Source organism: Macaca thibetana, chromosome 6 (genome assembly GCF_024542745.1).
Source record: "Macaca thibetana thibetana isolate TM-01 chromosome 6, ASM2454274v1, whole genome shotgun sequence".
Lineage (NCBI taxonomy): Eukaryota > Metazoa > Chordata > Mammalia > Primates > Cercopithecidae > Macaca > Macaca thibetana.
Genome location: NC_065583.1, coordinates 165,308,648 through 165,334,249, shown reverse-complemented (window position 1 = coordinate 165,334,249; position 25,602 = coordinate 165,308,648). Strand labels below are relative to the sequence as shown.

Genomic DNA, 25,602 nt, shown 5'->3' with positions numbered 1-25,602 from the left:
CGCCTCACATAATCCCTGATGATTGGTTACCTTTACCATCACAGCAGTGCACAGTAGGAGAACAAAGAGAACATACAGTGTCCAAATTCGTGCCACAAATATAGCTGATATTACAAGGGATGAAGAATCAGTTTCTGGTCTTATTTAATTAAACATTGCATATGAGATTGTGTTTTGTTTTCTTATATTCTATTTGGATGAGATCCTTGCATTTTCCCATTTTCTTTTCAGCAAATTTTCTTTGAACAAATTTAACACTCTCTTTGGGGATCAAATAACTATGGAGGAGAGTAAATGTGCTTGCTGTTTTCTATTGTGTGTGTTTGAGAGTGGCTGGGGTAAGAAGAGTGTATTAGTGGCAAAAACTTGGCAAAACAAGTTTTCTCCTGTTTCTTTGCACCATAGTACAAAGTCACATATTCGAATGTAATAATACACATCTAGACTATAGCATAACCATTAAATCATTCTTGATCCCCCTCTTTGGCTGTTTTAGACAATAGTATCACTTCTGATAAGTATGAGCAGATTACAAGTTCCTTATTTTTTTCTTTTTAAGAATGGAACATGACTTTATATTTTGAGTGAGACATGATGTGGATCACCTTTCATAAAAATAATGCATCCTCTTTTAAATAACATTGGTTCATAAAATCTTTGGCACTTAAAGCCTTCCCAATCCCTCTGATTTTCTGACAGAACTTTGAAACAACATCAAGATATTTTTTCATCAGCATTTGAAACAACATGAAGATAAAATTTCATCAATATTTTATATTGAATAATGCTAATTAACTAGTACAGTTATTTTGGAATCTATGCAGTTTCTGGAAAAAAGGTAAGCAAGAAAATAAAAGTGTTTTCATCCACCCACAACTTCATCATGAAGAGTATAACAAAAGTACAATTGCAATCCTTTTACTTTTACTTTAAGAAAACCAGTCCTGAGAAAACAGTATGTACCAGATGGTAACATTTCCAATAGCCTGGAAAAAAAATCATTTATTCCATCCTAATGGTATTAAATCACTGAATATAAGGAAGTCTCTGAGGGGAGATGCATTTAGAGTTTGATTCTGGGTGCCAGTAACATATGGTCCCCATCACTGCTATGGAAGCTGCCAGGCCCAGCAGAGTCAAAGAATAATGTCTGAGGTCCAAGTGACAGGCAGGCTGAGATATGGGAGAGCCTCTGGAGGCTGGGCAAGTGGAGACTAACCGTAAAGCGGAGGAGAAGGAGGTGGGCACTGGGAAGGCAGTGACAACTGTGGCTAAGGGCTTTACCCTTGGTCCCTCCGAAGGTCACATCTTAATGGTGGGAGTGAGCTATGGTGGAAAAGCAAAGGCCCTTTCAGCTGGGTGGTCACCATTCTATCTGACAATGGGGGGCTGCCCGCTGAGCCTTTCTTGGCTGTTTCTTTTTTGTACAGTCTACCTGGGCATAATGGTTTGCACTGGCTATACTCTCCTCCCCCTTGAGATAGTAATGCATCCTAAAGTTAAAAGAAGGTTACAGCAGATACGACAGCGCACAGACCTTTGGAAATATTAAAAGAATGAAGTAAATAAAATAAACACATAAACAAAATATTTAATTTCATGGAAGTAGTTTAGCATTATCTTAAAACAGATAGTTGCATTCCTTATTATTTGTCCTTCAAAGAGAATGCGGGAATTGCTCTTACGAACTTTTTTGAATATGTAGTTAGCAAGTTAGATAACTTTGTATATTCTGAATAGACTCATACAATTATCTCCAGAAACCTACAAACGCTGTCTATACAGGATCTTCTAATGACAATGTAAAGTCCCTTTTCAAAAGAATTTCAATTAAAAATATGGTTTACTTGCTCCCAGAATATATATGATAGAATAATGAAATCTATTCACCTTTTATAGAATCAGTTGTGTATTTGATCAGTACTCAATGAAAACTAACCAGGATTTTCTATCTCATTACTGTATTCATACATCTCAAGCACTGAAACCTAGATGTACTCTGACAAAAGTAATTGCAACAATGAGCAATGTATCAGAATATTACAACACTGACATATCACCTGGCAAGGACAGAACAGTCAAGACAATAGCCAAAACTGTGTACGCATTTTAGAATGATGTTTTTCCACTGCTCACTAGGTTTTAAGTCAGTCTCATTTATTCATTCCAATTTTGGAGAGCACAGACATATGAATATACGAAACTGGTGAAAATTTTAGGACAATTCTTAATTACTTTATAATGAAAGTACAATTTAAATGTAACTAACTTTCGATTAGCTTTATTAATATTACTGTGCAATGAGGTAGAAAATACAAATTTGCTGAGGATTTAAAAAGCATTTATAGTTTTGGGCTTTAAATTATGACTTTTTTTTCTCTGGAACTTTTGACTTTATATCAAGCCTTGCTTGGGCTAGAGGTAAAATGAGGCTGTGGTCCTGAACCTATGGAATCTATGACCTGAAGGACACAGGTAATATGGAAAGAAATGGTAGAGGAAGAGAAAGAAGCTGGGCCCTAACATTTCACCCAGGGAAATTGCATCTTTAATGCAATACATTAAATTGCATGCTTTAGCAGAACATCTGCTTCAAAAATTGCATCTTTAATGCAATGATTTCCAGAAGACATCTGAACGGTGGGCGGCAGTGGATCATCATGTCCTTCTTGGCCACAGAGAGTGGAAGCCATGCTCCCGTTTGCCTTCAAGACACTGACCTGAGGGGTCACAGTGGCTTCTTTGACCATTCTGACCCTTCTCCGTGATGGAACAGTCCTCAGAACTGAGCCCAAGGGTTTTCCCAAAATGAATCACCCCGTGAGCCAGAAAGAGAAGGTGAAACCATTTCCTGATAAACTGATAATGCTTAAGACAGTTTTCTGTCTTTGTTCTGAACAAAATCCACTAGTCTTAACTGGATAGAGAGAAGAAATTCCAAGGGAACTACAAAGTTGATCCCATTAACTCTAAGAAGATATATGAAGCAAGGATCTTTAGTGTAACACCAATGTCTCAATATGTTTTCACATGTATGAATTGGTTAGAGACTACACAGCAACCTGTGGAAAAAAAAAACTGCATGATCTTCATTTTTGTCCTAGAAGTACAAGCAGAGGCAGAGAGAGGTTAAATTGTTAGCCAGCATCACCCATATGGTAACATGAAGAGGCTTGGATCTTTATCTTCTGTCTCCAAGTCCAAAAGTTGCTGTTGTTTAACATCAAAGCACTGTTTCTTTAAGTCATATATACATATCAGCAGTTTAAGGTTGAAAAAGTCCTGTGTAAACAGAAATCCACTTGTTTCCAGGAGAAAGCTTCATGCCTCAGATTTTGTTGCTTCTCCAGTGAATTGCTGCTTACAGATTCCAGGTGCTGGCTACAGGAAACTCGCTGTCCACTACTTGTGGGACAAAATCAATCTCAGAAGATATAGAGGTTGAAATGTTACTTTTCTGCATTAAAAACTCAGACCCACTTACAGGTCATATCAACACAGACATATATAACACAGACACAATATGGCCAGCTTCTTCTGATCAGATTAACTGAGTATTTTAGAGTTTCCATGATTATGTGCACTTGTTCTGTTTGCATAGTGTTAAAGAGACTTTATGTGGAATTGCTAATATTGGCCTGCTTTAGCTGAACATCTGCTTCAGAATACAGTAGACCTTCAATTAAAGAATATACTTTGTAATAATACAGAAGAGGCCAGAGGTCTACAATGTGGCATTCCCGAGTTATTCTATAAGTCACAACCACACTAATGGAGTATCTGAACGTGTGTTGAAAAAATTCCAGGACTGGACGTCCACAGACCTGGGCCCTAGCCCATCTTAATATTTATTTGACCACAGATGATGATGACAAAGATGATGATGACAGTGACAGTAATGACCAGTTAACCTTTTTTGAGTATTTAGGAAGCTCCAAGGACTGTCCTGAGCAGTTTCTATCTACTAACCCATTGAATTTTAATGACATCTAAACGAGGAAGGTACAACCATTCCTACTGATGTCGAGGGAACTGAGGGATCCATTAACTGAGCCCTCACAGTTACTGGTGGGCCTGGGGTTAAAACAAAATAGCAGATTGGGTTCAGAATGTGTGTTCTTAAACACACTTCAGGATTCTGTCACGACAAATTTTAATCTTTCCAAATTTGAACACCTAAGCAGATAATGGATGTGCAAGTGCTTGGAAAAATTTTAACTGCTATACAAATATCAGTTATTCTTATCTGATTATCTAATTGCATAGCCACATGATCTGATAATAATAAAACCTTCCATGGGATTTTTTTGGTCTTGAAAATCTTATTGCAGGACTGTCCCACACATCATTTATGTTTTCTTTCAACAACCTGCAAGCTTTCATCTTACAAACAAGACATACATGGCACAGTTCATTAAAATGGCCTGTATGTAATAAAACAGCAACAACAACAAAACTAATATCAGAGCAAATAGATGAGAAGCTATAATCTTTTGGCACTTAGAGACAGTTCTCTGTTTCCTCAGTCTGAAATTCTTTTTTCCATCAACCTCAAAACTCATTCTCCAACTTAAACTTCTGCTTAAAAGTCACCTCCTGATATTTTAATAGAAAATATTAAGTAAGAATAAAGGAAACAGACGGTAGAATTTATACACAAAAGGGTTATTGGAGATTACAAAATCAATGAGAAAAATTGTTGATTATTTCTAAAATTACTGAACTGATTTAAATAGGTTCAAAGCACTTTGATCAGACTTAACTCTGCAGAGTAAAAATATTCTGTTTAAATTTCACTACTAATGATTTCATTTGTAGCAGCAGTTTCGCCTTTATGGGTTCCGGAAGAACCTGCCCATTTACAAACGTACTTAGAGTAAGAGGTAGCTACTGGTGATAAAGTGGTTGTTTTTTCCTGATCTTCATTAGTAACTTATAAAGCTCATTTGGAGGAGTTTCTCTGAGGAGGTCCCCTAAAAATAGTGGTTCAGCGCATCCACCATTCCAAAAATCAACTGAGAGAAAAAGCCCAAGGGGCTCGTTATGCAAGAAAGCTTCAGAGTTGATGCAGTTGTTCTATGGGCAGGTATGTTTTTAAATTTCATTCCTAAGCCTCTGTCTCCAGAACATCTATTTCGTCTGGTCAGTTGCTTTCAATGTGTAATGCTTTATGTGAAAATGAAAACGTTAATGATCCTAGGAATCTAGAAGTACCCATTCAGTTTTTAAACTGATTTAGACTTAACCAATGTCCTTGGCTTAATTAGTATGCTTTTCCAAGTTCGACTACTGTGGATGGATACGTATCGGGTTGGTGACAGTAAGTCATTCACCTTCTTTTCCTTTTTTTAAAATTTTATTTTACTGGGATACATGTGCAGAATGTGCAGGTTTGTTACACAGGTATACATATGCCATGGTGGTTTGCTGCACCCATCAACCTGTCATCTAGATTTTAAGCCCTGCATGCTTTAGGTATTTGTCCTGATGTTCTCCCTCCCATTCCCTCCCAGCCTCCAACGGGCCCCAGTGTGTGATGTTCCCCTCCCTGTGTCCATGTGCTCTCAATGTTCAACTCCCACTTATGAGTGAGAACATGCAGTGTTTGGTTTTCTGTTCCTGTGTTAGTTTGCTGAGAATGATGGTTTCCAGCTTCATCCATGCAAAGGACATGAACTCATTCTTTTTTATGGCTGCAAGGTCACTCGATTTCTTTACAATGGTGTAAAATGGAAGATATGAGCAAACTGACATTTATCATAAAAATAACTCTCAAATATAAAACTTTAGTTTGGAATGTATACCCAAAGAATTTTATCATGAGTGGGATTGCACATGATATTGTAATCACAGAAGTGTACTTTTTGTCACTCACTCCAATTCCCTACTATACCTTACCAAGTTTTGTCTTTAGATTATTTGCCATTAAAAATTAATGTAGCACATAGAGAAGAAAAACATTATATATTTCTTCATAAATCGTCTAAAGAGGATCTGATATATTCGTATTTCTCACTATCAATACTTGTGAAAAGAAATAAAACATTAATAGAAATCGGTTTTGAAGAAAATAAAATGAAAAAGTGAAACTCAGAAAACACTGCGGTTTGTGAATGGGAACACAGGAGTTTAAAGAATCAGTATTTGATTTCCCACACATCACACATTTCCCCCGTGATCTGCATGCCTTGCTGGTGGATTTCTTTCAGGTCTCTGATTCAATGTCTTCTCACAATAGAGGATTTCCTGGCCTTCTATCATTCTTTATTCTAGTGGTTCTCAAAACCCTTGGTCTCTTAACCCTCAAAATTACAGAGGACTCCAAAGAACTTTATTTTATCTGGGTTATATATGATGCTAGTCACTCAAAATGTTTCCAACAGAAGAATACACAGCACACATTCCCAGACCTGTCAGGGACATGACATTGTTACATGCCACGTAGTCTCTGGAAATCTTCAACAACATTCGTGTGAGAAAAAGCATGGGAAAGCAAGTATCTCTTAGTATTATTATGAAAACGTTTTGACTTTAAAAGTCCCCAACAGGGGCCACGAAGACCCTGGAATTCCCAAGTATACTTTGAGAAAAGGTGCTCTACTCCACTGTTGACCTGGCTTTGTCCTTCCGCAAAGCCATTATCGATCTGGCCCTTCAGTATTGAAAAGGTTGATTTTGGCCTTTTCTGACTAGAATGTAAATGCCACAAGGACAGAGGCCCTTTGTTCCTGCCATTAATAAGTGGTTAATATATACATTTAACAAAATAAATGACTGGAACATCCACCTGTGCCTACAGTGATATAATAAAAACCCAGTACATTAAGAGTTGGGTGCATCAGTTACTATTCAAGTGCCTTAGTGTTTGATCAGTATCAGTATTCATTTTTCTCTTTCTTCTTCTTTTTTTTTTTTTAGACAGAGTCTGGCTCTATTGCCCGAGCTGGAGTGCAGTGAGGCAATCTCGGCTCACTGCAACCTCCACTTCCCAGGTTCAAGCGATTCTCCTGCCTCAGCCTCCCAAGTAGCTGGGATTACATGCATGCCCCACCATGCCCGGCTAATTTTCTGTAGAGACAGGGTTTCGCCATGTTGGCCAGGCTGGTCTCGAACTACTGACCTCAAGTGATCTGCCCACCTTGGCCTCCCAAAGTGCTGGGATTGCAGGCATGAACCACTGTGCCTGGCCAGTACTCAAATGTTTCAACTTTTGGGGGAATCCCTCAATACATTTTCATAATGTGTTACCAGGCGAGTTATCTCCTTCCACTGCTTATTCTAAGACTTATTCTAAGGCTTTCTCACTGGGGCTGGCAGCCTCTTTGCTTTTTCTCATACCGATGGCAGCTCTGAAACTGTCCTCACTTCCCGTAGCTTTCATCTAATCTTCAAATTTGTGTTTTGGGAATCTACAATGCGCCTTGACAATTTCAAGACCAGGAAATTCCCACCAGGTTCTACACACATTGTGCTTGATCCCAGAAGATCCTGATAACTCAAGTGTGAATGGGGTCTTTAATGAGAAATCTGCATTGTTTTCTCTTATTAAGTATATGGTTAAAGAGCTCTTCTTACTTGATGCCTTTGCCTATTCCTTAAATTCTTAGGTTTTCCTCTCAGCTGGTGACCTTGTTAGAGAAGGTATAACATGCTTCTGAAACATCTACATGGTAGAAGGAAATCTAACAAAAAGAAATTAGGCCGGGCACGGTGGCTCATGCCTGTAATTCCAGCCACTCAGGAGGCTGAGGCAGGAGAATCACTTGAACCCAGGAGACAGAGGTTGCAGTGAGATGAGATTGCACTACTGCACTCCAGCCTGGTAACAGAGCAGGACTCCCCGTCCAAAAAAAAAAAAAGCCTGTAATCCCAGCAGTTTGGGAGGCCGAGGCGGGCGGATCACGAGGTCAGGAGATCAAGACCATTCTGGCTAACACGGTGAAACCCCGTCTCTACTAAAAATACAAAAAGAAATTAGCCAGGCATGGTGGCGGGCGCCTGTAGTCCCAGCTACTCAGGAGGCTGAGGCAGGAGAATGGCGTGAACCCGGGAAGCCGAGCTCGCAGTGAGCCTGGGTGACAGAGCAAGACTCCGTCTCAAAAAAAAAAAGAAAAAGAAAAAGAAAAAGAAATTAAACACCAGCTGAGAAACAGATAGAAATACTTTCTGGAAGGGAGGATAGTTACAGCTTCCTGAAGGATTTTATTATTTCCTGTGGGCCACCTATGTGTTTTCCCTCAGCTTTTGCCCTCACCTTCCATTTTTGCCACTGCTAACCTCCCATTACTTTCATACACCCAAGGTAGGGGGGAAAGTGAGTGTAAGTGAATTTCAAAAGGAATGGTAGCACCAGCCAACTTTAGACCTGGACACCATGACAAACCTCTGGAAAGAACAGTCTTGTTTGTATTTTAAAAACTTGTACCTCCCAGCACTTTGGGAGGCCGAGGCGTGCAGATCACCGGAGTTCAGGAGCTCAACACCAGCCTGACTAACATGGTGAAACTCCATCTCTACTAAAAATACAAAAATTAGCCAGGTGTAGTGGGGCACGCCTGTAATCCCAGCTACTTGGGAGGCTGAGGCAGGAGAATCGCTTGAACCTAGGAGGCAGAGGTTACAGTGAGCTGAGATTGCACCATTGCACTCCCGCCTGGGCAACAAAAGCAAAACTCCGTCTCAAAAATAAAGAAATAAGCAAACAAACAAGCCTGGACCAAAGAGTATATGATAAAGTGATTTCATCGGGAATGAACAATTAGGATGGCTCAACTGACTCAAATAGACACATTTTCAGGCTGTGGGGTCTCCAAGGCCGGGTGACAGTCCTTGGGCACCTCTGGGGTGAGGGAGGTTTCCTATCCTGTTGGGTCTATCGGAGGACCTGGTTTCCACTATAATAGAAAGCAAAACACAGAAAACAGCCCCTTTTCACTGACCATGACTTTCATTTCTTCAGCCAATTTGATGAATGGCTTTATCATTTTGGTTATTATAATTTTCATGAAAAATTTACTCTCCTAAGACATCGTCTGCATCTTTTGGTGTCATGCTTACAGGAATTATGAAAACATTCACTTCACAAGGATGCCTCTCACCTTGATTATTATTATTACATGAGAACATAGGGAATTAGGTTTTGTAGCCTTTAAATAACCTGATCTCTCAAACTTCTCTTGTGAATTAAGTATATTCACAGTAATTAAAATAAAATGATAAGACTGTAAGTCAACATTGAATAATATATTCACCTCTGTTAAACTATATATGATTACTGTATTTTAATTCCACCTGCTTAGAATGGTAACATATATGATTGATTCCTGAGTTTTAAAAATATATTCAGATTTGAAAACTTAGAATAACATGTACCTTTTAACCATAACACTCAGAATATATTAGCTCTGAAGATTTTCTTCCTACTGAATAATGGAATTTTCTAAAATATGACAGAACTTCAATTCACTAATATGCTACAGAAAAAATAATTACTGTTGCAAAACACAATACTTAAACAAATTAACAATCTGTGGTTAAACATATAAGTTATTTTTTTCCAGGCTGTCCTTTCTATTTCTTATTTTGACTGACAACATTTTTGTGAATTACTAGCTAAGATATAATCACCCTTATTTCCGAGTTTGTATCTAACAGGATGCATAGATTAAATTAAGTACTTAGTCCTAGGCAATTCAAGTCACATTATTCATTATGTAGAAAGCTAATGGCCCCAAGCTTCTGTTGGTAAATTATTTTTTGTTGTTTTGTTTTGTTCCACTGAAGCAACAGCAATCTCTGAAGCAATTCTCCTAGTGACTCAGAGACACTTATTTGTTAAAATTGAAATTATACAGCCAGTAGTCACAAAAAAGAGGCAGGGTGGCAAAGGTTGTGCACACAGTTTACCAAGTGTTTCAGATAGCACTGTTGAAAATACACAAAGTGTTGGAAAACATTGGTAACTGTATGACCCAATAAAATCAGCATAGCAGAGCAGTTACTGCTTGCCTTGAGGTCAAGAAGATGCATACTATGATTCAGATTTTATTTTAATCAGACCTTTGAAAGACAAATAGCAAAAAGCTTTAAATAAAACAAATTAAGAACTATGCGCTTATGGGGTGAGACTGCTTTCCATTTTAGAACTTTTCCAGACTGAGTTTAGACAGTATTTAGCCTTGTTTTAGTCCCTTTTGAGTGAGGATTAAGAGACTGGTTCTCAAGGGCAGGGTGCCAGGTCCAATTTAGCATTAGCTGGTTCATAGCTAATGAATCCATTGATTGAATAATCACTGACTGCCAGAATCTGATGGGCTTTTCCTAATTAGATGAAATCTGTCAATGTGCCACTGTATATCTATTTGCTATGTTTCTATATGGGAGAGATAAATACGGTATACGGTCGTTCCACTATTGAGGAGGATGCTGTGCTGCCAAGTGCCGTACACTCATTCTCCGCTAGTCCTCCGCATAGACAAGGATGTCTTGCAGCTTGGCTTCTGGTTGGGTTTGGCCAATGGGAGGCAGGAGAAGGAGATCGGAGGCAGGAGGAAAAAGAGATTATGTCATTGATTCCCTCCTTGCTGCCAGACTCTGCCGGGGCTAGTTCCTCGATTTCCCTTAGGGTCTAAGGGTGGTAAGGGCGTCTGTCTTCTACTGACTGAATACCACAACATGCACTCTTTGTTCCCTTAATCTTGCCCACCTCTTCATAAATAGTCCCTGAATTAAATTCTGTTCAGTTAAACTCTTTTGAATAGAATCTATATCTCATCTGGAACCTCACTAATACAGATAAACATAGAGCAATGTAGATTTTTATTCTATGATCCTCTGAACACTTAAAATTAGCAATACTCATCCCCAAAATGATAGTTATCTACCTAATATGTTAAAATGATTTTCCTAAATTTTACTCAGTTACTTCAGTTTCAAGGTTACTCAGAAGATGTTAAGGGCAAATGGTTCTTTTTTTTTTTTTTTTTGAGACGGAGTCTCGCTCTGTCGCCCAGGCTGGAGTGCAGTGGCCGGGTCTCAGCTCACTGCAAGCTCCGCCTCCCAGGTTCACGCCATTCTCCTGCCTCAGCCTCCTGAGTAGCTGGGACTACAGGCGCCCGCCACCTCGCCCGGCTAGTTTTTTGTATTTTTAGTAGAGACGGGGTTTCACCTTGTTAGCCAGGATGGTCTCGATCTCCTGACCTTGTGATCCGCCCGTCTCGGCCTCCCAAAGTGCTGGGATTACAGGCTTGAGCCACCGCGCCCGGCCCAAATGGTTCTTAAGAATAATAATATTCTTTATGTGACTACGGTTCAGAATCCTTTGGCATACAACTTTTGAATGATACTTTTTTCACCTGCTTTTTTGTTTTGTTTCTTTTCCTTTCTTCAAAGCAGGATACAGGAGCTTTCAAAAGAAATTATCAACTAAAACCCTAAGAGTCTTCAATAAGATAATTCAGTACATGACAATATAAACTGACTAATCTTTCTGAAAAATAAATATTTGGTGGTTACCAAATATATTTGGAAAGACCATATTGGAGCATTTAATTTCCCTTATAAACCATTTGTAGGTAATTTTTGAATACATATTGCAGGCCAACTAAAGTGAAAGCTAAAACATTTTCTTTCCATTTTCCTTGTGTGTAAGTTTCTCAACTAAGAGAGCTCAGTGCTATTATTTGACTTACAGAAAAAAAATCATCTATCTGCTCTATCTCTTCTGACATTGATCTTTGACTATTTTACTTTATATTACTTAATCTCTGCATTACTTTTATCATGTCCATCTTACTAGTTTCTTGCTATTTATTTAGCTCTGTTAAGGTTTTCCCCAAATAAGTACAACATTATTTTGTTCTCTATTTTTAATAATGAAGTTAAGATGTCCTCTGAATGTGTTTTTTTCCCCACACTTCTGTTTTCACTAAAAAATGTTCCTGGTTTATTTGCTTGGTAAATACTATGCAATTTTCTTTATTATTTCCATTTGATACAGTAAATATCCAGAAGCATTTTTCTTAGTTTTAATACTATTTCATTCTGCTTACAGTTTTATTATTTACTTTTAATATTGGTAGATTTTTATCCAAGAATACGGCCCTCCATACTTCTTAACTTTTATAATTGTCTTTATCTTCCAGTAGCTGGTCAATTTTTATACATTTTCCTTGGACATATGTAACAAACATATACTATCATGCAATAAATAAAACCTCTAAAATTTATTTAATCCATGATTTTCTTAATTTGTTATTTCAACATTTTGTGGCTTTGCCTTCTAGCATTCTGTCTGATTCATGAGACGTGCATTCAAATGTTCACAATAATATTTTTAATTAATTTCTTTTATTTTTAGTAATATTTGTTTTAATATTCACACACTGTGCTGTTTGGTGCACACATGTTCTTTAGATTTGAGTACGAGTTTAACACATCTTTATAAGTTAAGACAGCTCAGTACATAACTCCCATCTTTGGCCCTGCTAAGTGATTCTGTACTAAATTCCAATTTATCTCACGTGACTCTTCCAATCCCACTCTTTGCACTGGTTATATTTGCCGGCAATACTTTGACTATTCCTTTAATTTCAACACTTATTTCATTAAATGTTATGAATAACTCATAACTACTTTATCTTTGTTTACTGCAAATTTGAACTTTAATTCTTTTCAGAGGAGAATTTAGAATGCTTACATGCAGCATTAGATTGATATACCTAAATTATCCCTTCTATTTTAATTTGTTTACTTTTTATTTAACTCATTCATTACTTTATTTTCTGTACTTTCCATCTATTAAATGTTACTCTTCCTAAACTCATAATCAAATATATTTTTATGTAAAAAATGAGATTTCCACTATCATCTCCCCCTTCCCCAACAAGGCAAACCATTCTGTTGCTGCTCTCCTTACTCGCTACTAAGATGAGTGCATGTGTTTCAAATATTCATTAAATGTGTTCTAACTAGAGCTGTCCCTACAACACTGAGTGAAAAGAGGTCACTACACATTTTTCAATACAAAATACAGAGAAGAAGGATAATACCAACCAATCTTTTTCTTACGAATTGTATTAAGAGGATGCATACGGGTATAAATAAATCTGTGTATGCACAACAATGTTATCCTAAGAGTAATGGTATTACAAAGATTATAGAGAAAATGAGCTAATCTGTAAATTAAATGGTTTTCAAGATCAGTTTGTCATCTTATCCTTATGTCTTCCTTTTGCGTGACAAAGCTTAGTGGGTATTGGAGGAAATTTTATTTTTTAAATTAAGGAATACAATGCTTCACTGGTTTTTGATGTATTACCAGGATAACACCTATTTTAATGATGAAATTTTTAGCCTTTTGTGGAATTTTATTAAGATAAGTAAAAAGAATTTTATGATTTATTTAAAGAAGGTTCATTTCAACTCCTAAGACGCAACCATTCTGGTTGAAAAATATGTCATTAAGTGGAGAGAAAGTGATCTTTAAATATTCTATGGAATTAATATAGCAATGCAAGATGGTTAAATACAGAAATGTAAGAATTTATTGCATAGTACCTTAGCATAGTACTAAACAGATAATACGAAGAGTACACAATTTTTTTTTCCTATTTTGTCATATAATTGCTGCTTTTTATGATTTCTACCAACAGTGATGTGTATGAGTAAAACATTGATAGGTAATTTTTTTTTTTTTGCCATGGAGTCTCCTTCTGTTGCCCAGGATGGAGTGCAGTGGCGCAATCTCAGCTCAGTGCAACCTCTGCCTCCTGGGTTCAAGTGATTCTCCTACCTCAGCCTCTCGAGTAGCAGGGACTACAGGCATGCTCCACCACACCTGGCTAGTTTTTTTGTAGTTTTAGTTTTAATAGAGACAGGATGTCACCATATTGGCCACGCTGGTCTCAAACTCTTGACCTCATGATCTGCCCACCTTTCGGTTTCCCAAAGTGCTGGGATTACAGGCATAATCCCAGGCACCGCGCCCAGCCAACATTGACAGTTAATTTTAAGGCAGACATTGTGTTGACTACAAAATATACGATGAGTTCATAAAATGCAGTACTGTAGATACTGAAAAGGATATCAGACAACAGTGAGAATCACCAGTATGTCAGTAATTAGTGCGAAAACTAGATGCCAACTACTGACTTAAAAGAGTTTATACTCTAATGTGAACTGAGGTGGGATAATGTAGGAAGGGAATAGACGAGACGGAGTGAAATGGATAAAACAAGCATAAAAATATCCTGCAATCCTCATTTGATATGGCTCATAACAGTAATGATATTAGAAATAATGACATAATACTCCTATATTTCAACTGTCTTCAAGCATAACTGCCAGGTGACTTACTTTCACCTGTAGAATAATCCTGTGGGTCAAGTATTCCTGATTCCTGTAGTGACCTAATACAGGAGTCCACCAGCTCGAGACCTGTTGTAAGCTCATCTTCGATATCTTTTTGACCATCTGAAATAAAATATTTTAAAGTGATGAACAAACACTTGGTATATTATTCTTTAAGATTTAGGTTATCATTTAATCATGGAAAATATCCTAATCAAATATATTACCTCTATGAAGTTTTCATTAGCTATTCCATCGTAATTTTTGGTCAACCAGCATTAAAGCCAAGGTCAGCAATTTCATGTACCCTTGAAGAGCCATAGTTACTACAGAATTGAAAGACGTAACTTCTAATAAATTGTGAGCTGTCGTAACAACTTCATCTAATTTTTACTATCGGGATGTTTTCCTATTACTTTTCTAAGTCTCATTCTAAAGTTCATAAGAAAAGTCATCAGTAGAGATATGTGTAGAAGTGTAAGTGTTCATCAATAAGATAGACGTTACCTTGTGACTGCCAATGAAACTGCTCTTCTGCTGAACTGTAAAAAAAGAATACAGAGATATAATGCATTGATTAGAAAAGAAGAAAACCCTAAAATCTAAGACACAAAGGCACATTAGGGTTAAGTAACAGTGGCTCTGTGGCATTTCCTTTCATTTCTTACTGTGAAAAGGGATTCCACTTTTATACAGTTTTAATTTTAATCCATTTGCTGTATATTCCTTTTGATTCACAAGTATTAGCATGTTTTAAATGGACATTGTTCAGTAATTATCAGAAGAGCTCATTTTTTACAAAGCCCAACCTGTTAGACTCATTCTTTACAATAGTCTATATAGATGCAGTTTTACTCAATTTTAGCTATTTTAGAATAGGATCATGTAGACTTTGTAAGGTAGCCTAACATGGAAATAACTATCTCTTTTCTTATTAGAGAGAAGAAGTAAATCTTTGCCTCCATTTAGCCATATCACATTAAAATTTCCATTTAGTTGATTATTAAGAGTTTAATTTAAAAATTATAACACTTTACCACCAACTAAATACACATTTCCAAAAGTCTCAATAATACATCTTATAAAATGACCCAGACGGAAAGGTTTTTCCATATACATATGCCAAAGATACTGTATAGAGTGGCTCTATATAGGTAACAGAGATTTATTTTGAAGGATTAAATACAAAATAAATAGTTTCTAAATACGAGCAACTCTTCCATTGTGTATGCAAACACTTCCTACATGCCCCCCTTTTATATGTAAATAATTGGTGAGAAATCTACATGTTAATTCCTGAAAGGCATCGTTTTGAGAATGATTTTGTACACTTATTTCATGATATTTTACTCTGTTCAAGCAGCTTCTATGAATAGCTCATTAGTTTCACAAGAGCATGTGGATTGTAGACCTTTTGTCTGTACCTTAGAGGTGGGTTCTGAATACATTTACGGAGAAAAAGGGAATTCTGGATATAAATCAGTGTTCAGAAAAGCCATGGCTGGCATAAATGCAAACAAGAGTAGTCCATTAAGAGACATGTGATTGTTACAGGGTATCTTGTCCCTGAGTCAATCCATACTAGGAAACTGGACAATGGTTTCATAATGATGAGAGCTGTAGACAATATTGATACCTGAAATGATAATATTTCAAATTCAGTCCAATGCAACTCTTTCTTGCATCAAAAAGATGTGGCATTATATAATACTAACATCTGACTACAAAGTTTAGCCTTAAAATAGAAACATAATCCCAAAATCATTTTAAAAATGATTTTAAAAATTATAAAAACATTTAAAAAATTATGGGACAGGTTCACTTAGTAAGTGGAATTTAACATAAAGTAGTCCCATCTTATTATTCAAGAATCACCAATTCAAAACTCAGAACAGTAGTTATCCTGGTTATTTTAATCCTCTAAGTCTATGGATCGTTACTTTTCAAGAATGTGAATACCAAAATACTAGTGTTTAAAGATCAGTCCCATTGGTCATTTGCAGAAGCTAGACTAGAACTCAGGCATATGGGTTCTGAGTAATTCCGAATGCTTACTTGTGTCAGAATCACCTGTCGCACTTATTAAGTATATGTATTTTGTGGCCCTACCATAGACCTACAAGATGAAAAAGTCTACGGATTAGGCTGGGAGCCTGCATTGCGTAACAAGCTTCTGTGACGATCCTTGCGTACTTCTAACTTTGAAAAATACTAGATATTATTTTCATTAATCATCCATTATTAATTCAGGGCTCCCCACAACTTCATTCTTCTATATTTTAAAGCTGGACAAATTCTCAAGGTGGCATAACACACAGATAGAAAACACTTCCATATTGATAGTGGGTTGAACAGAGGGCCCCCCTCTCTCAAAATATATGTCCTCATCAAAACCCTAAGACCTGTGAATGGTAACATATTTGGGAAAAGTGTTTTTGCAGGTGTAATTAAGTTAATAATCTTCTGATGAGGTCATCCTGGATCATCTAGGCGGGCCCTAAATCCAATCACAGATGTGCTTTTAAGAGATAGAAGAGAGACAAAAACGGAGAAGGGCAGGCCATGTGAAAACGGGGGCAGAGACTGGAGTGATGCAGGCACAAGTCAAGGAATGCCTGAAGTCATCAGAACTTGAAAGAGGTAGGGAAGGAAACTCCCCTGGAGTCTTTGCAGGAAACCCAGCCCTGCTGACACCTTGATTTTGAACTTTTGGTCTCCAAAACCAGGAGAGAATAAATTTCTATTGTTTTAAGTCACCTTGTTGTGGTAATTTGTTATGACAGGGCCAGGAAACAGATCCAACAAAAAAGTTCTCGTGTTATGTCCTCCAGGATTTGCTGCTATCTGTATACTAGTACTTTCCTTCACCAGTACAGCTATTTACTAAGTGGTTCCTGTATACCAAGGTCCAGTTAATTCACAACAATCACAAATCTCTTCTTTATAGATGGAGAATAACAGAGGTAGTAATGTTGAAAAACTTGGCCAAACAGCTCCTAAGGATCCCAGCAGGGATTTAAACTGATGTGTGAACTCCTAAACTCAAATTCTTTTTTTAAAACCTTTATTTCCGTGATACATGTGAAGGTTTGTTACATAGGTAAACTCATGTCATGGGAGTTTGTTATACAGATTATTTCATCACCCAGGAATTAAGCCCAGAACCCAATAGTTACCTCTTCTGCTTCTCCACCTCCTCCCACCCTCCACCCTCAAATAGACCCCAGTGTCAGTTGTTTCCTTCTTTGTGTTCATCATTTCTCATCATTTGGCTCCCACTTGTAAGTGAGAACATGCAGTCTTTGGTTTTCTGTCTCTGCATTAGTTTGCTAAGGATAATGGCCTCCAGCTCCGTCCATATTCCTGCAAAGGACATGATCTCATTCTTTTTTATGGCTGCATAGTATTCCATGGTGTATATGTATCATGTCTTCTTTAATCAACCTATCATTGATGGACATTTAGGTTGATTCCATGTCTTTGCTATTGTAAATAGTGCTGCAATGAACATTTGTGTGCATGTGTGTCTTTATGGTAGAAAAATTAATATTCCTCTGTAATGGGATTGTTGGGTTCAATGGTAGTTCTGCTTTTAGCTCTTTGAGGAATCATCATACTGCTTTCTACAACGGTTACACTAATTTATATTCCCACCAACAGTGTGTAAGTGTTCACTTTTCTCCTCAACCTCTCCAGCATCTATTATTTTTTGACGTTTTAGTAACAGCCACTCTTTCAAAATCAAAAGTCATGGAGGGACTAGGCATGGTGCCTCTTGCCTCTAACCCTGGCTCATGTTTATAATCCCAGTGATTTGGGAGGGTGAAGCAGGGGGATGGTTTGAGGTCAGGAGTTCCAAACTAGCCTGGGCAACATAGCAAGACCTCATCTCTACAAAATCTTTTTAAAAATTAGCAAGGCATGTTGGCACATGCCTCTATTTCTAGCTAATTGGGAGGTCAACATGGGAAGATTATTTGAGTCCAGGAGTTTGAGGCTGCGGTGAGCTGAGGTTGCACCACTGTCCCTCATCACCCCAACCTAGGCAACAGAGTAAGACCCCTGCCTCTAAAAAATTTAAAAATAATTTAAAAAAATTTGTGCAAGGAAACATGCTTAGGTTGCCACCATTTTAGGTGATATGAGTGAGGGTGTCAATGGAAGTAATTCCCAGTGCTCAGTAAAGTTCAGCACTCCTCTCATTGTAGGTATTTTGAGGAAAACACTCTGCTCAGCTCCCTTGAACATGGATGGGGTCACAAAAGCCTATGAGAGGGAGTGACAAGTGCCACTTTATGCCCAAGCACAGACGAATAAGCATGAGGTCTTCACGCTTTCTCTCTCTCTTAAGCCCTGTGTTGAGATGCATGCCTGAGTATGTGGAATGGAGACCTCTGCCAACCCACAGAGAACACAGAGCACCAGTGAGAAATAAACCATTGTTGTGTTAAAACTCTGTAATTAGAGGGCTGTTTGATCCCAAAGAATAAATGTCACACTGACCAATACAAACAGGTGAATTCCTAAGGCATTTCTTGCTTTTGATCTTCAATTTCTGCAGTGCAGAGTTGGAAGAAAATGTCCAGGGTTAACCCTAGTACAAATAAGGTGGTGCCGATTTTATGTACAGGTGTTGATTTTATGTTTAAGACTACACAGCATGCTATTAGATATTTATTTTTCTGTTCATCTCTTTCAAATGTGTTTCAATTTTATGATGCAACAGAAAAAAGAAGAAATTCTTTTTATTATAATTTAAAAAATATAATTGGAAGTGAATATAAAACTGTCTAAAACACAGGCAACTTCCTTTTGGGCAGACAAAAGGCATTAATCACTTCAATGGTTTCCCTGATTTCTTTGGCACAGTTAAAATGCATTAAAAGTATGACTGATCAGAGAGAATGGAAGTCTCAAGAGAAAGCTGGTTTGGATTTTATTTCCTTTAAGTGCACACTTTAATCTCTTAGCTAGGAGATTGTATGCAATTGCCTATTTATGTATTTGATTCCTTGTTTTAAAAATTGCTCTAAGGTAGATGCTTTCTAAAAAGCAAACAAACTACTTATTTATTCAATAAAGATAGATTATGCCTGGCTCTCAGACATTCTCATATTAGGTGTCTAGGAATCACCTGTGGTAAATTTTCTCTCAATTACATAATTCAATTTAATATAATAGAAAAGTCATTTTTGAAGGTGTTATAACTTAAATGCATGTTCAATTTCAGGAAATAAAGTTTGCTTTTACTGTTGAAATGCTATTTTATGAAATAGAAATCACCTCTGAAGAAATAAATGTAAAAACAACTATAGACATAATTTTGATCAGCCCATATGTGTTTGAATACACCTAAATATAAGATCCAGAACCTACTGACTGTGAGAAAAACATGTATTTAAGACAAAGACAACACCATAAATAATACTTAGCCTTTAAATACATAAAGACATCAGTGATGCTAGGAAAGAAATTTTGAAACAATACATTAAAAGCAAAAATCCTAATAGCTAATATTTATATAGGTCTCATTTGGCAGCAGACAACAGTCTAACCGATTGATAGTTAATCCTCATATTAAAACTTTTGAGAGAGGTAATATTTTCCCATTTTAGAGACAATAAAACCAAGGTAAAAAGATGGAGGTTCCTCAGTCAGTTAGTAGTGGAGGCATGGTTATGACCTTGGTTTTCTGGTTCCAGAGTCTATAGAAATGTGTGACCCACTATTCCAGTCATACATTTGGCTACATCAAAAATAAAATCTTATGTGGCTAAAAAACTCCTACCAGAAACCAAGTTGTAAAACAAGCCATATCCTGGGAGAAAATATTTGCAAGGCATATAACTTACAAAGGCTTACTTTCCAGAATATATAATGAACTCCAATGAATCAATAAGATAGAGATTTAAAAATCAAATGGAAGAGAGGTCATCAGACATGTATAATAGCTGATGTATAGCCAAAAAAAGAAAAAAAAAAGTATGGCCAGTGACCACATTAAAAGTATTTGAGGGATAAATATTAAACAAATATACCTCCTCACACACCATAAAGTGTCCAAAAATTTGAAAGTCTGACAACATTAAGTGTTGGGGAAGAAATGCAGAAATAACTCATACATTGTAGGAGGGAGACTAAATTAGTGAAACACACAGGTGACTTGTGGGATAGTACCTGGTACATGTAATACCTAATGTAATACCTAATCACCCAGGAATATTGCTTCTATGTAGAGACTCCTGGAAAACATCTGCACCTTTGCCCAGGAGACTTGTACAAGATTGTTCATGCCTACATTGTTGTAATAGCAAGACAATGGAAACCCAGCCTATGTGTTCCAGCAATAGAAAAATAGACAAATATAATAATATGATTACATATCATACATGAGGGGTCTTCAAAAAGTTTATGGAAAATGCATATTATGAAAAATTTATGTGTAGATTTCAAAAATTTGTGGCACCCAAATAAACTGATATTACCTGGTTATAACATGTCTGAACATGATCTAATTTGACACACTAACGAGGGTAAGATATCAGTCTGAAAAGAGCTCTTGTGGGCCAGGCGTGGTGGCTCACGCCTATAATCCCAGCACTTTGCGAGGCTGAGGCAGGTCAATCACCTGAGGTTGGGAGTTCGAGACCAGCCTTACCATCATGGAGAAACCCCGTCTCTACGAAAAATACAAAAGTAGCTGGGTGTGATGGCACATGCCTGTAATCCCAGCTACTTGGGAGACTGAGGCAGGAGAATCGCTTGAACTTAGGAGGTAGAGGTTTCGGTGAGCCAAGATCAGGCCATTGCACTCCAGCATGGGCAACAAGAGTAAAACTCTGTCTCAAAAAATAAAAAAAGAAAGAAAGAAAGAAAAGAGCTCTTATTACAGCAACATGAATTCTGCTAAAATTGAAGAATAAATATCAAATTTACAGGAAGCTTGGTTTGAAGAATGGCAAAATCACTGATGCCTTACAAAAACTTTATGGGAATAAAGCCACCAAAGAAATCATCATTTTACAAATGGATAACTTGTTTGAAGAAGGGACAAGATGATGACGAAGATGAAGCTTGCAATGGCAGACCATCCACATCAATTTGTAAGGAGCAGGGTCGGGCCTGGTTAGTACTTGGATATTGGGAGAAATAGAGTTCCATTTTTCCACAAACTTTTTGAAATCCCCTCATATGACATACTTATGGAATAAATACTATTTGGCAGATAAACTAAATTAGCCAGATACATATGTAGTTCTTAAAAAGAAAATACAGAGAAAAAAATGGAAGTTGTCAATAAGATATGTAATGCAGGATCCCAATTATGTGAATTTTAGAAACACTGAATAAACAATAATGTTTATAAATATACACATTAATATATACACATGTGTCTCTCTATATATATCTATATCTATCTATGATATATATCTATGATATATATAGATATAGATATATAGAGAGAGAGATAGAGAAAGAGAAAATAAAAATCTATGAACTGAAAAGGTATCAAATTCAAGATGGTGGTGGTGGCTTTACAGGGGTCAGGAGGGTGAAGAAAATTGAGTCTAAGGAAAGATAACTTTCCTCTCTCTTTTTATCTCCAACATTTTATTTATGAAAAAATGACAAAATGACCTGAAATTATTATGACAAAATGTTAACATTATTTTAAAATATCTTTGATTCTTGGAAGAGAAAAAATTCCCCATGATTCCTGCACTTAGAAATACGCTTAGTTAAATGCTTAGATAAACCCCCGTGATTGCAACCTTTATAATATTCTTATCACTGTTAGAATCACTCCCAGTTTAAACTCAAATGATGCCAAACAACTCTGAAATACATAATTACAAATAATAATGGCATCAACTGTTTAGAGATATATTAACTTCTTTTTCCATTTCATATGTGAGACAAATGACAGTGTCATTTTTACAATGTTTCAAGTTTGATTTAGTTTGAACATTTCAAGTAAGCAACCAATAACTTTCAAGTTCAGAGGGCATGAAACAGGAAGCACCCTGTTGTAAACCCAAAGATAACCTTTGAGTTCCTTGAGAAGTGATTTCCACCTCATCATTCCAACATCATAGCCTTAGTAACTATCTGCAGGCCATTTCTAATAAAAATATATATATGAAAGTTCAAAGCATTTTCTTAATGCCAGGAAAAGACACAAAACAAACCATTACTAGAGATATTCCATCTGTTATGAACCTGCTCCAATATACTTTTATTGTCGTTTTCAACTTTTTGATGCCTAAAGCATCAATCTCTACATTGTATCATGTGGTGTATTATTGCTTACAATATCTTTCAAAATGAAATAAAGGTACAGAACTATGAGTTTTTTTGTTAGTCTGCTTTTGAGTTAAGCAATGTACCTAAAACATAAGCCATAGAAACTACTGGGAAATAAATTGCTTCAAAACTGATCTTTGGCTGGGAGTGGTGGCTCATGCCTATAATCCCAGCACTTTGGGAGGCTGAGGTGGGCGAATCACAAGGTCAGGAGTTTGAGATCAGCCTGGCCAACATAGTGAAACCCCATCTCTGCTAAAAATACAAAAAATTAGCTGGGCGTGGTGTCGGGTGCCTGTAATCCCACCTACTTGGGAGGCTGAGGCAGGAGAATCACTTGAACCGGGGAGGTGGAGGTTGCAGTGAGCTGAGATCGCGCCACTGCACTCCAGCCTGGGTGACAGTGTGAGACTTTGTCTCAAAAACAAAAACAAAAACAAAAAAACTGACATTTCATTCTAATCTATAGGAAAAAAGATCTTTATATTGATGATGTCCATATGACTTGACCTTGTATTTGGACAGCAGAACATTTTTAATATATAGTTTTGCATGCAGCACCTCACAAGAATAGCCATGGATTGCAAAATAAAATGCCCGTAGTCAAAAGCCGCAAGTAGTGTGAAAATGTAACGTATTTAGTTAAAAATGGGGAGGAGTGGTCCCCCACTGAGCTCGGCTCTAGGCTGCTGTTGCCCTTATCCATTAGCACACTCTGTCCAGAATCACTGGTTTGGGTTGCTGAATAACACCACTCTCCACAGAACGTTTTGTGGAACTGATTTCCCTTTGGTCGGCTGCCTGTGGTCTCTACACTTGTTTGTGATATAATCCCAAGTGAATGTCCTAATATCTCTGTCATGCAATTAGAATGTCTTTTTTCTTTCTTAGATTGTACATCTTCTTTTTGCTTTAACTATTGCCATCAAAAACACAACTTGACGGCTATTATGAACATTTTTACAGGCTACAATGGATAGCTACAGAATCTCAAAACCTGGTATATCTTGATGAAGTATGGAACTGCTTCCTCTTTTATGAGACTGTTACCCAGTGTCATGCCTATGTGAATTCTGACCCCACTTTAAATCTGCTTATCTTTAGGAAACTAGACCTCCGAGGTCAGAAGCTCCCCCTTCTGACCAAACTGGCTAAGACTGGTGGGAACCAATACAGCAGCTCATCTGACCTCTGAAGAACCTCTAACTCCATTATAATCTGATTTCCATGCTAAATGATGCTCCCACTAGCACAATGACTGTTGGCAATCACCATGACAACAACTGGAAGAAACCATAAAAGGACAAAAGGAAAGTGGCACCTCCTGTTCTGAGAAACTCCTCCAGTTCTGTCCCTTCCCAGAAAAGACATGAATGTTCTTCCCCTTGCTTTTCACGCCCAGCCCCTTCATTCAAGATGCCCTACGTCTGTGACTTTCCAGCTGTCACCCCAGTCACACACCCACTTCTTGATTTCATGGCCACTGAATAAAGCTTGCTCTGCTTGATGCTTACTTTTGGTTTTGCATATTGGCTTCGAGGCACCAAACAGGAAAACACCCCACTTTGAGGGGGACTGGCTATGCTGGTTAACATGTTGTTAAAATGGCTTTTATGGCTTATTGACTATGGCTTACTCTAATCTATTTCATCACTTGGAGTACACTGTGGTCCACTGGGGGAGGGCCAAAATGGGGCCAATATGGGGAAACGGGAAGAGTGGACATTAAAAAAATACCCAGGCATGGTGGTGTCTGCATCTAAGCAGCCAGATACAACGAGTCCCAGAGAAAAGGGTAACACAGTCACCACAAACTCTTGGTGAGTGCTCACTGTGGCTCTGAGGATAAGAAAGAGAGGTGTAGTGCCAGCTGTCTATGACTTTGCAGACTGGTAGGTGCATGGGTAGGTAAACACACAGAACTGGGGGTTTGCTGCCTAACGGGATATGATCAAGACGCTTCTGCCTTACACTCTCTAAGTCTCTGTTTCCTCATTTGTAAAATAGGGATATCACTAGAATTTTCCCCATAGTGATCTTACAAAAGTTAAGGGTATAAAATACAAAAAAATCCATAGAACATTTCCAGGAACACAGGATGCAGGACGGCCCCCCGCTTTACCCACCCTCCAAAAGTTAAGCTACCATTATCACATAGAGAAGAACAGAGGCCTGTGAGCAAATTCACAGAATTGAAAGACGAACGTAAGCCAACCATATGGCATTCAACTTGTCTATACCTGGGGACCAATAAATATGATTAAAAATGTAAGTTACAGGCTCTGCAGAATTTATATTGTCTACCTTTTTTTCCCCCACACTGAAATGGAGAAGAAACAAAGCAGTCTGTGATGTATAAAGAAAGATGACTTGCTTTAAAGCCGTAAGTTTTTAAATCAGTGCTGCTCAGGATGCCTTTCCTGGCAACTGCTACTGTTCTGGCCATAGTAAAAGCCATCAAGACTGTTTGCTATTTTCAAGACCACAGGAGAAAATAAATCAGAACTAAATTGCCACTATTAATTTCTTTTTAGTTTGAGGCAGGGGAAATTCATATTCTTAAGCTAATTTTGTTGGCACCGGTGACTGACAATTGTCCAAGCAACTGACACTGCAACGTTTGGTAATAGCTCCCACGCCATGGCCTGGACACACACGACTCCTGTGTTTATCACAGAGTATCACAGCACTGTCCCGTCTGCGGGCCAGCCAGCTAGAGCCAAACCAGGGAGAATTCACATAAATTCTGTTTTGTTTTAATTTCTTCAAAATAAATATTCTAGTTTCTAACAGCCACAAAGAATTAGCCAGAGGCTCAGTCACCCTAAATGTTCTGTCTACACACAAGCCAAGCTGTCACTGTGGGAAAGAAATGCATTAATATTTTTCTTCTTCAAATTCTTTCATAGCTTCAAAGTTGATTGTACTTATATTACAACAGACAGATTA

At 37.5% G+C, this 25,602-nt stretch overlaps 2 protein-coding genes across 5 annotated transcripts in view; both read right to left on the bottom strand.

The window, feature by feature from the left end:
* The window catches only part of CTNND2 (catenin delta 2), a 935,738-nt gene that overhangs the window by 427,443 nt on the left and 482,693 nt on the right, over nt 1–25,602 (bottom strand). For all 4 annotated transcript variants that reach the window (XM_050794061.1, XM_050794059.1, XM_050794060.1 and 1 more), the window contains 2 exons: nt 14,857–14,891; nt 14,356–14,472 (listed from right to left, as the gene is read on the bottom strand). In XM_050794061.1, coding sequence (XP_050650018.1) covers nt 14,356–14,472; nt 14,857–14,891 — 152 coding nt within the window. The remainder of the gene's footprint in view (nt 1–14,355; nt 14,473–14,856; nt 14,892–25,602) is intronic.
* Nucleotides 1–25,602, bottom strand: part of DAP (death associated protein) — an 840,643-nt gene that overhangs the window by 723,679 nt on the left and 91,362 nt on the right. The window lies entirely within an intron of this gene.